Source organism: Micromonas commoda, chromosome 10, assembly GCF_000090985.2.
Source record: "Micromonas commoda chromosome 10, complete sequence".
Taxonomy (NCBI): Eukaryota; Viridiplantae; Chlorophyta; class Mamiellophyceae; order Mamiellales; family Mamiellaceae; genus Micromonas; species Micromonas commoda.
In genome coordinates, this window is record NC_013047.1 from 1117150 (window position 1) to 1133415 (window position 16266).

A 16266-nucleotide genomic window follows, 5' to 3' on the forward strand; every position below is an offset into this window, starting at 1 on the left:
CGTCAAAACTTTAGCACCGAATTCTTGTAATGGAGACTGTAGCCAGCGAGCGTGACCGGGGAGACGCGTGTGCGCAGCTGACAACGCGCGTGTGTACATTACAGTATCATATTCAACGATGCCGGCGATGAGCTTTCATCGCGGGCCATCTCACTCCATCGTAACATCATCACTCGACTCATCACTTGGCGGGCTTGGGCGAAACCTTCGCCGGCTTCTGGGGCGAGTCCGTCGCGGACACCTTCTTCGTGAGGATGAAGATGTACCCCAGCTTGAGCGCGGCGACCATCGCGAGGAGGATCCCGATGTCCCTACCGCGGTGGTCCGTCGACGAGAGGGACTCGTACGACATCTGCAGCGTGTCCAGCACCTGTTCGCCGGTCCTGCCCCAACACCCGAACGAGCTCGTCATGCCGTCGCAGTAAAACCCGACGGGCGGGCACGTCGACGCGACGCCGTCGGCGTAGACGATGGCGGCGCCGGGGACGCACGTTTCGGCGCCGGAGAACGTGCTGGGCATGAACAGGTCGTAGCCCGCGGATCCGAACGTCCACTTGAGGGGCATGAGGTAGTAGAAGAGCCTGAAAGGCCACACGACGTCTTCGCCGCGGAACACCAGCCCGCAGAAGATGATGGACGAGGACCACACGCCCAGGAACGCCAGCATGCCGAGCACGGGGTTGACGAACGCCACCGCGAGGAGCTGCGCCAGGTTGTCGAAGAACATCAGCGTCGCGGTGATGGTCAGGGAGAAGGTTATGAAGTTATCCCACGGCCAGCCGCCCACGGCGAACGCGGCGACGTTGATGCACATCGCCAGCAAGAAGAGCGCGGGGACCTGCACCAAAGACGTGGAAGCCGCGTACGACCAAGCCTTGTACATGCCCGCGCGGATCTCGTACACCACCGAGAAGTTGTCCCTGTTGGTGCCGATGAGGGTGGAGATGCTCATGCACGCGGGTAAGGCCAGGACCCACCACAGGTAAAAGAGCCGGAACGGAACCTGCTTCTGGTTCTCGTCCCTCGACGCTAGGTACACGAGGCCGAAAAAGGCGACGATGGGGGGAACAGCCGCGAGGCGCCCGGTGTACTGAAGCGGGTCGACGAGCGCGAGAGAGAGCTGGCGCTTGAACACCTGCGCGGTGGACGCCACGGCGCCGGCGCCGGAGCCGCGGCGAGACGGGGGCGCCTTGCCCTCCACTCCGCTGGACATGAGCGCGAGGCTCTTGGAATCGTTGGAAGCCTCCCACTTGTCGAGGATCTCCTTCACCGCCTCCTCGGACGTGGCGTCCTTGGAGACGAGGTCGAGGACAGCCTCGGCGGGGTTGGCGTCGTGGGACAGCGCCTGGCCCACCTTCTCAAAGTAAGGAGCCATGTCGCCGCGTTCGCCGCAAAACGCCACCCGGCCCTCGGAGAGAACTAAAACCTTGTGGAAACCCGCAAACACCAGCGCGCTGGGCTGGTGAATCGTGCAGATCACCGCGGCTTTGCACTTGCGCGCGATGTTATCGAGCAGCGAGACGATGGCGGCGGCGGCGGCGGAGTCCAAACCCGACGTGGGCTCGTCGAGGATGATGACCCTCGGTCGCTTGACGAGCGCCACCGCGAGCGAGAGGCGCCTGCGCTGGCCCCCTGACAAACCCTTGAAGAGGAAGCCGCCGGCGCGGGTGTCCTGGCAGGAGGTGAGGCCGGTGACGGAGAGGAGTTCGTTCACCTCCAACGCGAGCGACTCCGCGTCGAGCGTCGGTCGGAAGAGCTTAAACGCAAACTCGAGGTGCTGCCTCGGCGTCATGGTGGGCCACAGGTTATCTTCGCGAGGAACGTAGATGGCCTGCTCGACGAACACGCTCCTGCTCATCTTGTGCCCGTCCAGGGTGATGTCCCCCGCGGGCGCGCCCGGTCCTTTGCTGTAGGTGAGGGTATCGAGGAGGATCGTCTTGCCCGCGCCGGACGGGCCGACGATGGCGAGCACCTCGCCCGCGTGAACCGTAGCGGAGACGTCGACGAGCACGCGCTTATCCGGAGCCCCTTTTTTCCCCGGGATGGAGTAGGAGATGTCCTTGAAGCAGAATGTGGTGCCGTCCGGGTCGTCCTTGGCTACGGGCGCGAAGGAGGGCTCGGCGACGGAGATTGCGAGTTCGCTCCCGTGGACGGTGGAGTCGCCGTCGGACGTGGCGTCCTCGCCGTCTACGGATACCTCGTAGGAATCCGAGGGTTCCGCCGGGGTCTGACCGCCGTACATCTTGGTCAGGACGTACACCGCGGCGACGTACCCGATGCGGCACAACGATCCAAAGGCGATGATGAAGCCGATGTTGCGGGCGTAGTGGCCCTTAGCCTCGAAGATGGTGAACTGCACGGAGAGCGACTCCAGGATCTGGTCGCCAGTCTCGCCGTAGCAAACCGCGCCGCTGGGGTCCTCCTCGCTGTAGCAGTAGAAGCCCTGCGCGGTGCACACGCCGCCCTGGGGGAGCGCGTCGCCGGGTGTGCAGTAGGTGACACCCTTGTGGTTGTCCATGTGGTGCCAGAGTCCGTACATGTAGGACTGCAGAGTCCACCCGAGGGGTAAGAAGTAGCAGAAGACGCGGATGGGCCAAACCACATCCTCCGGGTCCACGAACATGCCGCAGAAGAGGAAAGCCATGAAGTAGATGTTGAGGAACATGAACAGGCCGTAGATGACGTTGGGGAAGCACGAGAACGCCTGCGCCAATCCCTCGAACGCCCAGAACGTGACCGCGTAGAGCACGAGGACGATGCCGAAGCTCTCCCACGCGAGGTCACCCACCGCGAACATGGGGATGAGCGAGGACAACGCCAGGATGAACATCATCGGGATCTGCACGATCCAGCTCGCGATGGCGTTCGCGGCGGGGTGATACATGCCGTCCTTGACCTCCTTCTTGAGGCTGAGCCACTGGTAGTGGTAGATGAAGTTGGACACCAGGATGAACTGCATGGGAATACCGACGCAGAACATGAGGAAGAAGGTCCGCGGGTTGATCTGAGCCTGAACTTTGTCTCGGGTCTCGATGTAGATGATGCCGAAGAACAGCGTCGCGTTAAAGTTGGCGATGAGTCGCACGAGGTACGCCAGGGGTTCGCGCCTCGCCACCACGACGCTCCTGTCGGTGAGCACCGCGAGCTGCTTGGCGAAGGGCGCTCTCTGAAAATCGGCGAGCGCCAGCGGGGCACCGTCCTCGTGTTCTAACTCGCACCCGTACGCCTCGCCGGTACCTTCGGACCACTTATCGAGCACCGCCCTGACGCTGGCGGTTGACGTGAAGTCTTTGTTGACGAGGTCGAGGATGAACTCGGCCGGGTTGGTATCGGCGGTGGGCGCGTGGCCGACGCTGGCGAGGTACGCGTTCATCTTGGCGGCTTTGCCAAAGTACGCCACCCGGCCCATGGAGAGCACCATGACGTTGTCGAAGCCCGCGAAGACGGAGGCGGGGGGCTGGTGGATGGTGCACACGACCGCGATGTTCTGAGCCTTGGCGACGTTCTTGAGGAAGGTCATCATGCGCACCGCGGACGCGGAATCGACGCCGGACGTGGGCTCGTCCAGGAACAGAATCTTCGGCCGTTTGACCAGCGCGAGCGCGACGGAGAGGCGCCGCTTGTTGCCCGAGGACAGGCCGCGGATGATCTCGCTGCCCGCGCGCGTGTGCTGGAACTCCTCGAGCCCGACGGAGTGGAGGAGCTTGTCCACCTCGGCGGCGCGTTGGGTGACGTCGAGGTCTCCGCGGTGCAGCGCCATGGCGTACTCGAGGTGTTCCCTGGCGGTGAGGGATGCCCAGAGGGTGTCGAACTGCTCGACGTAGGCGCAGACTCGGTCGTACATGGCGGTGGTGAGGGGTTCGCCGTTGACGCGGATGTAGCCGGAGGGCGAGCCGCCGGCTTGTTGCAGCGTCAGCGCATTCAAGAGCGTGGTCTTGCCCGCGCCGGACGGGCCGAGGATGGCCAGCACGTGACCGGAGGTGACGTCACCGTTGATGTTCTGCAGGAGCGCCTTGGGCAGGCCGCTCCCCTTGACGTTGACGGTGTACTGCAGGCGCTCGAACGAGAGCCGCACCTTCTCGCCGCCATCTCTGGTGGTCATGGTGACCGGTCGACGCGAGGTTCCTGCGAGATGGATCGGAAGTTTGTTAAGCGATGGGTCGTCGATTTGTAAAGCGGCGGCGACGCTTTTGCGAAATGAGGCGACGGCCAGATCGGCGGGAGCGGCGGCGTGAGGTGTCGTATCGCGTCCACTCGCGAAGGTGGGAGGGGTCGGGGCGATGAAAACTCACCTCGAGAGGTACCCCTGTGGCCGGTACGATGAAACCTGCCGGCTCGCGCGGGTCAGGTATGACCTGCAGCAGGCACTAACGTTATGTTCACCTTCCGCTCGCGTTGTTCAATAACGCTATGCACACGGGCACACGAGAGGCCGAGAACGCACCAACGCGAAAAACGTTTTCCGCCATTTTGCACTTTCGCATTTCATAATTTCATAATTTCTCTACATCATGATTATTTGGTTTGAAATACGCATCACAATCACTCGCATACAATATATAGATATACAGTCACTGTTTGCTCTGTGAGTGTTTGGCTCTCCGGCAGATCCGGCAGTTTTGAGAATTTTCTCACTTTTCCGAGACGACGCTCCGTCACGCAAATAACAAAGCCCCCCGTCGCGAACGCCCAGGTGGACGAACGAGCTTACCCATGCACCACCTGGCAACCTCCGCGAGCGCACCCGCGGTCGTGTCGTGCGCGTCCGTCCGTCGCGACCGCGCGCGACCCGCCAAACTCGCGTCGTTCGCATCCAAACGCCAGCGATTCTCCGCCCTCAAGGACACCGCGCGAAGCAGATCCCTAACGGATTTCGCCCGCCCGGTCCAGATGAGCGCCAAGGCTGACGACAAGGACGCGCTCGACGACGTCGCGAGCGGATACGCCGACGCGGGCCCGTCGCTATCGGACATCCAGGCGCTCATGGACGCCGCCATCAAGGCCGAGGACTTCGACGAGGCCGCGCGCCTTCGGGACCGCCTGAAGGAGCTGCGGGGGAATTCCAACGCGGGCGTGCTGGACTGCAACGAGAGGTTCTACCAGGCGTTTCGCAAGAGCGACATGCGGGCCATGCGCGCGGTGTGGGGCGTCGGCGATCACGTGCAGTGCCTCCACCCCGGCAGCGCGTGCATCAGCGGGGACACCCAGGTGATGGCGTCGTGGGAGATTGTCTTCTCGTCCATGCCCCCGGGGCAAGGCTTGGACGTCAACTGCGAGCAGGTCCGAGTCCACGCGAACGACTCGTGGGGTTTCATCACGTGCGTAGAGCGGGTGGACGCGGACAGCGGCGTGGGGACCCTCGCGGCGACGAACGTGTTCGAAGTGCAGGACGGGGAGTGGAAGATCATCCACCACCAGGCTCACGGAATCCAAACCATGCGCTGAGTCGGGTCAACAGCCGAGGGAAGTTAACCAACCGCGGGGCGTCCAAACACGCGACGACCCGCTCTTACTTGTACTCTATCGAACGTAATACATGTCACCCCGCTAAGTATTATTGTCACGGAATGCAATCATCGTTCGTCGTTGGATCCGCCGCTCCGCCGCGACCGCCGCGCCTTCTCGGCGAGGTACCCGGTGGTGTCCCACTCCTTGTTCTCGGCGCCCAGCGCGAATAGATCGAACCTGGGATCCGACAGGAGGTCGGACCACTGACCAGTCTCCCGTCGCTCCCAGTAGCCGCCCTTGTACTTGTACAAACCCTCGCCGTGCTCGAGGTAGTTCACCTTGCGCGATTTGGACGCCGCGCCGGCGCCGTCGCGCTTCTCGAACCAGAGGGGCTCGTGGGTCTCCTTCTTCTTTTTCCTCTCCTTGTCCAGCCGCCTGTTCTGTTCCTCAATCTTAGCCTTGGAGACGTTCGCCCTGTGCCCGTCGCCATCCTCGAGCGCCCTGGTGTCGGGCCTGAGCCTGGAGTCCGTCGGGGGAAGGTTCCTGAGCTGCTCGCGGGTGAGCTCGTTGAGGGACATGGCGAATTCGGTGAACCCGTACTGCTGCATCGCATCCGGCGCCAAACCGCGCCAGGTGAAAATCGGGTCACCCTCCTGACCGCGGTACCTCGGGTCGAGCGTCTCCGATCCGACGTACCCGGGCTCCGGCGTGACGTACACGTCCCCGACGGCGCTGCCGGCGACGGTCGCGAACTTGGCGCCGTCCTTGTCGCGAATCTCCCCGGTCACCTTACCGCGCCGCTCGCGCTTGGACGCTCGGTGGAGCTTAAACGAAGCCGTCTCGCCCGTGGTGTGCGCCACGACGCGTTGCGTGCCCACCATGTCGATCCAGAGGTCACCGGAGATGACGTTGTGCACGTGCATCGCCGCTTTTTCCCACGAGAACCTCTCGCCGGTGTCGGGGAGTCGCATGTGCAGGCACCCGTTGACCAAAAATTCGACGTAAGAGCCCCAAAACTTGGATATACCAGCCAGCTCGCCGCTCATCTCGAACCGCGTCCCACCCGGCGACGTGCCCTCCACGTGCCACACGCACACCGGCGGGAAGTACTCCACCTGTTCCACGAGCGCGCGCACCCGCCCGTCCGGGCTCGTCCAGTCGTACGTCTCGCCCAGCGTCGGCGAGAAGGGCTTCTCCTTTCGCCAGTACCACCCGCCAAACGCCGAGACGCAAAACGCGACGAGCGCGGTCATTCGATTGATCCCCCGCGCGTCCAGGGCGTCGTACAGCAGGTGAATGTACTCCAAATCCTCCACCGTCCTCTGGATGATGGTCAGCGGCTGGTTGATGGTGGCGGGGAGGGAGATCTTGGTCAGATCCTTGCCGATGGCGTGCCTCAGGATGGAAAAGAGCGAGAAGCTCTGGTTCACGGGCTGCGGCGCGGGGAGACGCGCCCTGGGCGTCCACGCCGCGTCCTCGTCGTCATCGTCCGACAACGACGACGCCTCTTCGTTCTCGCGCTCGTCGTCGTCGTCCTCCTCGTCGTCCTCCTCGTCGCCCCCGTCGGATCCGATCGAGTCGTCCGAGCCAAACGCCTCGCGCCCCCCGCGTTCCCCCGTCCCCCGACCAGTCACCGCCGTCCCCCCCCGCGACGCGTCGTCTCCCGTGGACGTCGCCACCGCGAAATCGTGACGGTTGATGAGCTCGATCGCCTGGAGGTACCTGCTCACGTCCGAGTCCTGCGCGAACGTGGACGTGTGCGCGGACGCGAACGAAGCGACGGAGCCGTACTCGCTCGATCCGGATTCGTCGGAATCCGAGCCGCCCTTGTAAAAATCGTCCCCGTCGTCGTCCTCGGTGTCCGAAGACGCGCTGCCGTCCCGGCGCACGTCGTCCCTCTCCGCCGCCGCGAGTCGCAACCCGAGCCGCGCGTTCTGTACCTCGAGCTCGGCGCACCTCGCCAGGAGCTCCTCCCTGGACAGCGCGCTCAGTTTCTGCTTAGCCTCTGCCGCCGCCGCCTCCGTGGACTTGACCTCCGCCGGGATGAGCGGACCCGCCGTCCTGCCGCCGCCGCCCCTCTCTTGAGACTCGTACCGCAACCGTCGATCGCGCACGAGCGCCACCGCGGCGGAGTACGCCTCGGCGGACCCCTTCAGGCACCGGGTCCAAGCCAATCGAGAATTTTTGCTCAGCGCTCGAATGCGAAACATCCTCGAGCCGGTGACCACGAGGAACTGCCGCGGGTTGCCCACGTCGGCGACCATGACGGACGCGTGCGCGAGGTCGACGAATCCGACCGGTCCCCCGAGCCTGTTCGCGCGCTTGTACACCACCAGAACCCCCGGCGTGGTCGCGACCAACCAGCGCTTCTGCCACCGCGAGAAATTGTTGACCCAGAGGTTGACGTACCCCTCGGGCGGGTCGGACTGCTCGCCGAAGGGCGCGTTGGGGTTGAGGTACCTCAGGCGGCGAGGGTCCATGATACCGTAGCGCCTGGCGCCGTTGGTCGGGTTGGCGGCGGCGCCGGGCGCGCCGACCCATCCCTCGGACGACGGGTTGGGCCGGTTAAACGGGGGCGACGACGGCTTGAACTTGTCGAGCACCGCCGGCGCCTTGAGCGCGGCGAGCTTCCTGGTGATGTCCTTGACCCCGTGTTTCATCTTCTGCCACGGGACTTGCATCTTTCCGAGCGCGGACGACGACGTCGTCGCCTCGCCCGCGTGGCCGGCGCCCCGCGTCGGGCTCGGCGGAGGAACCGCCCCGCCGTCCGCCCGCGTCGAACCGTCGTTTGGCTGCCGCGCATCGTCCCGGCGCTCGTCGTCGAAGGACGCGCGCGGGCTCCTCGCGGCGATCATCGCCGCCCCGATTCCGCCGCGGAGTGACATGCGGGCGCCGAACCGCGCCCGCGGGAAGCCTCTTCCCCCGGAGCGCGCCTCCTCTGTGCGACGCAGGCTTCAACCGACGAATGCTGCCGCGTTGGCAATTTCCTTCCGTTCGTCGTCTCGTCGTCTGCGCGAGGAAATTGGCTTCGGCTGCGTGTGGAGAAACCATCCGTAGGTGCCTCCCTGTGAGACTGCTGATGAACAGGAACGTCCGGGAGGCTGATTTGGGACGAGTCTCGATGAAGCTTCGGTGAAGCCTCGATGAAAAACGCATTGAGATAGGCTACTTATCCATGGTTTGAAGCTGAATTTTCATCGATACACCGGTCAACTTCGACGTCTATCACCGCCTCATCGGAAGACGCCTTGGCGTCCACTCTTCGTTTACAAGTGGCGTCATGTGAGGACGACGACTACGTGCACGCCAAGCGCAACGATAAGGCCGTCCCGCAGAACAGTCGTCGTCGAAAGACACGGAAGGCGTCGCACAGTTTTGTTAGTCTGCAATAAAGTAACAAACGACGACCGTACGGTTGTTTAGTCTATGACTTTTGCAAATGATCGAGCTCTCGACCAATCAGAAGACGAATAAAAGGTGACATAGTTCCAAAAAAGTTGGGGTAGAATGTGGCACTAAATGTGACTTCGTCACTGGCGTTCCTCGTCCCAAATTGCAAGGGGTTCCAGCCTTCGACCTCGTGTTCGTGCGTAACACTTACTCGGTGACCTTACGGTTAGGGCCGGAGGGCTATTTCGGGTTAGGAGATTAATTCGATCGGAGATCCCAAAATCACCGATCGCCGGTCTTATCCAATCAGAGCTCGGGCTCGCGAGTAGAAGCCGATTGGGCCCTTCGACGCACGCAGCGGACACATCGCGCCTACACGAAGGTCGACGCCCTTCACAAGGTCGTCTTCCGAGACTCGTGAGAACACCACTCGCCAGTCGGACGTATCACCATGGCCGCCGTCGCGTCCGTCAACACCGCGCTCCTCGGCGCGCGTCGCAACATCGCGAACGCGCGCGCGACCCAGTCCGCATCGTCCGCGAGACCGGTGCTCGCGCGCTCCGCCCGCGGCCTCACCGTCCGCGCCGCCGACGGTGAGTCCAGCGCCCGCCCCGCGAGGCTCGCGGCGGGATGTCCGATCGAACCGGGACGTCGTTCCTCGGGTCGAACCGCGGACCCCGCCGCGACGCCCAAGTCCACCAACCGCGGACCTAACCCTGTAACAATCAATCAGATCGAATCGCCCACGCGCGCGCCTCCAGCGCCTCCAGTCGTCCGTCGAACGACCGCTGACCTCCGCTCCCCCGATCCCGCGAACTCGAACCCGACACGCAGACGCTAAGGAGCCCAGGCTCGTGCGCGCCGCGAAGGGCCTCCCCGTGGACCGCCCCCCCGCCTGGATGATGCGCCAGGCTGGCCGGTACATGAAGGAGTACCGCGACCTCGCCGTGAAGGTTCCCTCGTTCCGCGAGCGCTCCGAGAACACCGACCTCATCGTCGAGATCACCCTCCAGCCGTTCAGGGCGTTCAAGCCCGACGGCGTGATCCTCTTCTCCGACATCCTCACCCCGCTGCCCGCGATCGGCATCCCCTTCGAGATTGACGACTACAAGGGGCCCATCCTCGACCAGCCCATCCGCGACGCCGAGGGGCTCAAGATGATGCACGACCTCGACCTCGACATGCTCCCCTTCGTCGGGGAGGCGCTCACCACGCTTCGCAAGGAGGTGGGCGACGAGGCCGCGGTGCTCGGATTCGTCGGCGCGCCCTGGACCCTCGCCACCTACATCGTCGAGGGCGGCAGCTCCTCCACGTACAAGACGATCAAGTCCATGACCATGACGGAGCCCGAGGTTCTCAAGTCGATCCTGAGCAAGGTTGCGGACGCCGTGGGCGACTACGTCGGGTACCAGATCGACGCGGGCGCGCAGTGCGTGCAGATCTTCGACTCCTGGGGCGGGCAGCTCCCCCCGCACATGTGGGAGCAGTGGTCCAAGCCGTACATCCAGCAGGTTGTCGACAAGGTGCGCGCGACGCACCCGGGGACGCCCCTCACCCTCTACGCCAACGGCTCCGGCGGTCTGCTCGAGCGCATGGCCACCACCGGCGTGGACTGCATCGGGCTGGACTGGACCATCGACATGGAGGACGGTCGCAGGAGGGTGGGAGACAAGGCGGTGCAGGGGAACGTCGACCCGGCGGTGCTGTTCGCGCCGCCGGAGGCGATTGAAAAAGCGGTGAAGGACGTCGTGAAGAAAGCGGGCCCGACGGGACACATCCTCAACCTCGGACACGGCGTGCTGGTGGGTACCCCGGAGGAGAGCGTCAAGCTCTTCTTCGATACCGCCAAGAAGTGCACGTACTAAACTGACTGGTGGGTACCCCACACGCGCGTATCTTAGTGGGAGAGGAGAGGGTTGTCTTGCTCGGCGGTTGTGCCTAATTTTTATCACGACGAAAGATTCGCCAACTGCTAATATAACGTGTGTTCCGGCTACTCTTAACTTAACCCACCACCGTCAGCTTCCCCTCCACGTTCCGCCTGTGTTCCCTGAGCGCGTCGACGAGCTTACGAAGCGGCGGGTTGTCCCACAGCTTCGCCATGTGCGCGAGGTGGCTCTCCACCATCTGCGTTCCGCCCTCCGCGTCCCTCATGCACTCCCTCAAGGAAGACTCGTACTCGTCCGGGTAGCACCACCTGCTGATCACCCTCTGCGACGCGCTCGCGCGGAGCGCCCTCGCCGTCCCCGGCACGTCCGCCATCGCGCTCGGGGGTAAGCTCAACCCGCACTCCTTCGGCGCGTTCACGTCCGGGCCGTCCACCCACACCGTCAAGCAGTGCCGGGTCTTGTGCGCCGGCGCGACGCGGTGCAGTATCCTATCCGACAAAAACGCGACCAACCGACCGAGCCTCGGCGCCACGCGCGTGGGGGTGGCGCAGAACGGCACGAGGTCCAGCTCGCCCCCGTCGCCCGTTTGCCAGTGGGGGTTCAGGTACAGGATGCAGGTGAGCGCGCGCTTGGACGGCGGGCCCGGGTTGTCGTAGTGCGCGGGGAAGCAACCGCCGGTGCCGTCGTTCCTCTGCACTTTGACCGTCCTCGCGCCGTCGCCTCTGGACAGCGCGTACGAGTACGTGAAATCGGGTTTGGCGCCTCCTCCTCCTTCCCGCTGCGGCACCGACGCGTCCTCCTTGGTTTTAGGGTCGAACGCGTCCGCGAACCTCGTGGCGGCGGCCTCGAAGAACGCGCGAAGCTCGGGGACGACCGCCGCGACGGCATCGTCGTGCATGTCCGCCTCGACGATGCCGGGCTTGGCGAACAGGAACCTCTCTCCCTTGGGGTTGGCGAAGTGCGTGCGGTTGGGACGCATCACCCCGTCCTTGGCGGAGAGCCACTCGATCTCCTCGCGCAGCGCCAGAGCCCACGCGTCGCCGTTCCCGGACGACGAGGACACATCGTCACCGTCGGCGCCACCCTCGGCACCGCCGCCCCCGAGGAAGTCGTCGACGACCGTGAAGCCGTCGCGGCGAAGCTCCGCGATGCGAGCGGGAGTGACCGCGCGGGACCACGCTTCAAAGTCGCGCGAGAACGGCCGCGGATACGGCCCGGTGAACTCCTCCATCGGCACGGTCGCGGCGGTCGCCTCCAACCGCGCCCTCGGGACTCTGATGACTTGAGAGACTCGACGCCTCTTTTCTGCTGGGCAGCGGATTTTTTGCGCGAGGCTCTTCTGACTGAAACGCACACGAGAAGGAATGGACCAATCAGCGATTGGCATTTGGCGTCCATCGGCCATTTGGAGATCTTGAGATTCTCTGATCACCACCGTCCGGCCTCGGAGGAGGATTGGGCTCGGAGACAAGGCCGGGGCGTCGACGGCCCACAACCGACGGACACACGTTTAAACGATGGCGACCGTGTCCATCACAAACTTCGTCACTTGCCGCGCGCCCGTCGCCGGCGCCAAGGCCGCGCGCGCCTCCAACGGCGCCGCGGTTCGCGCCCCGGTCGCCGTGGCCTCCCCCAACGGTGTCTCCCTCGGAGGGGCTCGCCAGGGTTCCCTCGCGGGTCGCGTCGGCGCTCGCGCCGCGGTTTCCGCGCGCTCGGCTCGCCGCGTCGCGCTCGCCGCCGCCGCCGCCGAGACCAAGGAGGCCGCGCCCACCGCCGAGGTGGAGGAGCCCGCCCTCGAGTCTGACGTGAGTGCGACGCCCCCGATCCCGACCTGACCCACTCCCGATATTCACCCCCCGACACATTGAGCCGGTGTGGATAAACGGCGAGGACGATCGCGCGCGCGACGCGACGTCTTCGCGGGGGGGACACGAGACGGGCGAAGAGATGTCGTGTTCGGTACTCACGAGACGGCGACGTCGTCATCGGCGTGCGCTCCGACCGAACTCGACGTCTCAGCCCCGGAACGACACCCCTTCCTTCATTCGCCCCCGTATCGTCGCCCGGATATCCTCCTCCCCCACGACGAGGTCGAAAAACTGATTTTTCCCTCCCCCCCGTCCCCTTCCCGCGAAACGCAGGCTGGCGTCGACTACACCGCCCTCCGCGACCTTCTCAAGGCTGGTGAGTGGGAGGAGGCTGATAACGAACATCGCCGTTTGATGTGCGTGCTCGCGGGCGAGGACGCCGAGGACCGCGGCTGGGTCTACTTCACCGAGGTGAAGCAGTTCCCGGTGAAGGACCTCAAGACCATCGACAACCTCTGGACGTTCTACTCCGACGGCAAGTTCGGTTTCTCCGTGCAGCGCAAGATCTGGATCGGCAAGAAGCGCCAGTGGGCGAAGTTCTTCAAGGAGATCGACTGGGTCCAGGGCGAGAACAACGCGTACCGCAAGTGGCCCGAGGAGTTCATCTGGAAGAAGGAGGCGAAGAAGGGTCACATGCCCCTCACCAACGCGCTCAGGGGTACTCAGCTCCTCAACGCGCTGCTGGAGCACCCCGCGTTCGCGCCCCCGGCCAAGCCCAAGTCCGCGGCGGACCAGGCAGCCGAAGCCATGGAGCAGATGGGCGATAACCTCAAGAAGGCTATGGGCGGCGGCGTGCCCGGTCTCAAGGGCCTCAAGAAGCCCTCTTGGATGAAGTAAGGGACGCGGCGCACAACTGTAACACATAGGATAACCTGGGAAGGGTCGACGGGTCGCGGACCACGGCCTGTTTAAATTCATATTAACGTTCTCATTCACGCGTTTTGTCGAAGAACATCGTCGCTTAATAATAACAACAACAGAGAGCGAGGCGTGTCGCCCTCGCTCGAAAAATTGAATCAACAAATAACAACTCAGGGAATGTCGTCGAACGGCCGCGTGTCCTTGAAGCACTGCTCGAACACCTCGTTCACCACCCTCTTCGCCTCGTCCCTATCCCTACACCGCGGGTTCATCGCGGTGGAAAGCTCCGCGCGTCGCCGCACGCACTTCTGATGCCCGTTCTCCACGCCGAAGTATCCTCGGAACATCTCGTTGACCCAGTGGCAGTCCCCGGATAGGTTCGACGCGCGCACCTCCGAGCACGCGTGCTGCTTCAGGTCGAGCCAGTCCATGTTCTTATTCCTGTGCGCGAGAGAGGAGGAACGCGCGTCGGATACGATACGGAGAGACATCTCGTCGCCGCGACGGGGCAATGTTAACCAAGATTTGAAGCTGGTGGGCAAAAAGCACCGCGGCGGAAAACTAGGTTTCCGCGATGAGCCTCACCTGCAGTGGTCGTAAGCGTGTATGAGCTCGTGCGTCAGCATGTTCTCCATGTCCGTCCTATTCGTCAGATTGTTGTGGCACAGCACCACGCCCTCGTCCGGTCTGAACCCGCCCAGCACCGCCTTGTTGCACCGCTGCACCTCGAAGAACGAGCGGTTCACGGGACACCCAGCCTTCTCCAGAGCCTCGAGAAGGAACCTCACCATCGGCGCCTTCCTGCTGATGTCGTCAAGCTCGGACTCGCATTTTTCGGGGGTCATCCCGTCGCGCGCGCTGCGAGCGTGGCGCGAGGTCGGGGGTTCGTTGTCCGTGTTGGAGGTGACCTGCCCGCCCGCGCGCCTGGTGCAGTGGCGTTGGGAGAAAATCTAACCGCGCGTTTTCAGCTCCTGTCGCAGTCGACAACTGGCACAGCACACCCTCAGATATTCCAAACGCGGAGCCGCGTCCCACCGCGGGGGTTGCGGAGTTTCCGCGGGTCTCGCGAGCCGGTGACCCTCGAACCGGACCGTGGCGAATGACCGCGCGCGAGGCGACGCGCGATGCGCCCAACGCGCGGGGACGACGCGCAAAGTCAGTCGCCGGACGCGACGACGACACCATCTTCTTCTCATCCGTGAGAAGATGCCTTCGCGGGTGCTCGGTCGTCCCGGCGACGCTCCTCGCGGCGCTATCGCTGGTCACCACGCGCGTCGCGGCGCGTTCCGTCACGGACGCGTGCTTCTGGGATCCATCAGACGGCACGTGCTCGGCGTCCGCGACGTGGGCATCGCGAAATAACCTCATACACAGCAAGCAAGGGCGGTTCATGGCGCGCGTCCTGGTGGCGTACGAGGAATGCGCCCTCGGGACGGACGACGCGACGCGTTGTCGATCCCTCGCCGGGACGTGCGATTGGCGCGCGGGTGCCACCCCGGACACCGGCGAGTGCTACCTCAGCGCGCAGTGGATGACGAAAGAGCTCCAGGGTTGCCTCAGCGGCGACGGCGCGGCGGCGGACCCGCTGGTTCAGGAGCTCCTGGACGTGAGCGTCAACTGCCTCGACAAATCAACCGACGAGGGCGCGTGCGACGGCATGGGCGGCAGGTGTCAGTGGACCGACAGCCTCGCGCAGGAAGGAATCCCGTCGTTCTGCGGGCCCAACCCGGTGCACGCGGCGCAGGCTCTGGTGGGTCTCGACGGCTTGGCGAAGATTTTCGCCGCGGTGACCGAGTGCCCGAAGAAACCGGATTCACAATCGTGCGACGACGCGGGCGCCATCGGGTGCGAGTGGATCGGAGACCGGTGCGCCGTGAGCTTCGTCAAGACCCTGAAGGAGTCGGTCAAGTCGCCGGCCGTCGTGGAGTACCTGACTCTGCTGGAGCGGTGCGGGGTTGGTAGCGGGGGCGAGGCCGAATGCGCCGCCGCCGGGGACACGACGGTGTCCTGCGTCTACGGACCCAAGCGAGCGTCCACGAACATCATACCGGAACAGTACGGCGGCGACGGCGGCGACGGGCAGGGCGGGTGGGAGGGATCGACGCGCACGAACACGAGCGACGACTTATCCGGTGGGTCAACGACGCCCATGAGCTGCTACCCGAGCTACCTGTACGTGGCCGAGAAGGTGGCGCCGCTTCTCGGCGTCGCCGCCGGCGAGGACGGCGCGTGCGCCCTCGCCGAGCCGACGTTTCGCGTCGTGCAGGCGTGCGACGCGGCGAAGGACGCCGGCGCGTGCGACGCCGTGGACTACTGCGCGTGGGACGCCGGTGCCTTCGGGGGCGCCGGCGCGTGCCTCGTCGACGTGGACGAGGCCATCTCCGCTTTGCTGCCCGAGTCAGACGCGGATCCGATTCGAGCGGCGGAGGATGCGTGCGAAGCGGGAGCCGAGTCCGCGGAGGCGTGCTCCGGTAAGTCGGCGGAGGCGGAGAGCGCGGCGAGGAACGCGGGCGCCGACGTTAAGCCGGATGGTGACGAGGACGACGACGTTAAGGATGGGGAGGTTGGCGGGGCGGGAACGGCTGGGGCGTACTTCGTCCTCGCCGGCTTTGTCGTCTTCGCGGTTTGCTTCGCGGCGCCCGCCAACTACGTCAACGTCGCGTACAAACGGAAGGGTAAGGACGTGTGCGACGACCTCCCGCATTGGGCGCACAAGTTCGTGCCGTCGCACTTGAGGCCGGAGGGTATGGACTACGTCCAGGTGACGGAATACAACCCGGACCCGGACGTGAACGTGGACGACCTTTGAA

At 64.5% G+C, this 16266-nt stretch overlaps 8 protein-coding genes across 8 annotated transcripts; 4 read left to right on the top strand and 4 right to left on the bottom strand.

Annotated features, from left to right (window-relative positions):
- Positions 1-74: 74 nt before the first annotated feature.
- Positions 75-4469, bottom strand: MICPUN_62193 (ATP-binding cassette superfamily; the record flags this gene model as incomplete). The annotated part of the gene is made up of 2 exons (XM_002508853.1): positions 75-4125; positions 4445-4469. The coding sequence occupies 2 exons, from the start codon at positions 4467-4469 to the stop codon at positions 182-184; spliced, it is 3969 nt and encodes a 1322-aa protein (XP_002508899.1). The 3' UTR covers positions 75-181.
- Positions 4470-5130: 661 nt separating this feature from the next.
- MICPUN_86078 (predicted protein) lies at positions 5131-5445 on the top strand (the record flags this gene model as incomplete). Its single annotated transcript, XM_002508573.1, has 1 exon — positions 5131-5445. One exon carries the CDS (start codon positions 5131-5133, stop codon positions 5443-5445), a length of 315 nt encoding a protein of 104 aa, XP_002508619.1.
- Positions 5446-5708: 263 nt separating this feature from the next.
- On the bottom strand, positions 5709-6905 carry MICPUN_67860 (predicted protein; the record flags this gene model as incomplete). Its single annotated transcript, XM_002508854.1, has 1 exon — positions 5709-6905. A coding segment is annotated over one exon (1197 nt), but the record flags the coding sequence as incomplete, so codon positions are not given.
- Positions 6906-9205: 2300 nt separating this feature from the next.
- Positions 9206-10833, top strand: HEME2 (uroporphyrinogen decarboxylase chloroplast precursor). The gene is made up of 2 exons (XM_002508574.1): positions 9206-9431; positions 9673-10833. Exons 1-2 carry the CDS (start codon positions 9290-9292, stop codon positions 10701-10703), a joined length of 1173 nt encoding a protein of 390 aa, XP_002508620.1. The 5' UTR covers positions 9206-9289; the 3' UTR covers positions 10704-10833.
- Positions 10834-10842: 9 nt separating this feature from the next.
- Positions 10843-12132, bottom strand: MICPUN_62197 (predicted protein; the record flags this gene model as incomplete). The annotated part of the gene is made up of 1 exon (XM_002508855.1): positions 10843-12132. One exon carries the CDS (start codon positions 12130-12132, stop codon positions 10843-10845), a length of 1290 nt encoding a protein of 429 aa, XP_002508901.1.
- A 98-nt stretch (positions 12133-12230) lies between these two features.
- MICPUN_95361 (predicted protein) lies at positions 12231-13530 on the top strand. The gene is made up of 2 exons (XM_002508575.1): positions 12231-12532; positions 12869-13530. The coding sequence occupies exons 1-2, from the start codon at positions 12245-12247 to the stop codon at positions 13430-13432; spliced, it is 852 nt and encodes a 283-aa protein (XP_002508621.1). The 5' UTR covers positions 12231-12244; the 3' UTR covers positions 13433-13530.
- A 96-nt stretch (positions 13531-13626) lies between these two features.
- MICPUN_102877 (predicted protein) lies at positions 13627-14301 on the bottom strand (the record flags this gene model as incomplete). The annotated part of the gene is made up of 2 exons (XM_002508856.1): positions 13627-13897; positions 14042-14301. 2 exons carry the CDS (start codon positions 14299-14301, stop codon positions 13627-13629), a joined length of 531 nt encoding a protein of 176 aa, XP_002508902.1.
- A 254-nt stretch (positions 14302-14555) lies between these two features.
- Positions 14556-16265, top strand: MICPUN_102878 (predicted protein; the record flags this gene model as incomplete). The annotated part of the gene is made up of 1 exon (XM_002508576.1): positions 14556-16265. One exon carries the CDS (start codon positions 14556-14558, stop codon positions 16263-16265), a length of 1710 nt encoding a protein of 569 aa, XP_002508622.1.
- Position 16266: the final 1 nt, after the last annotated feature.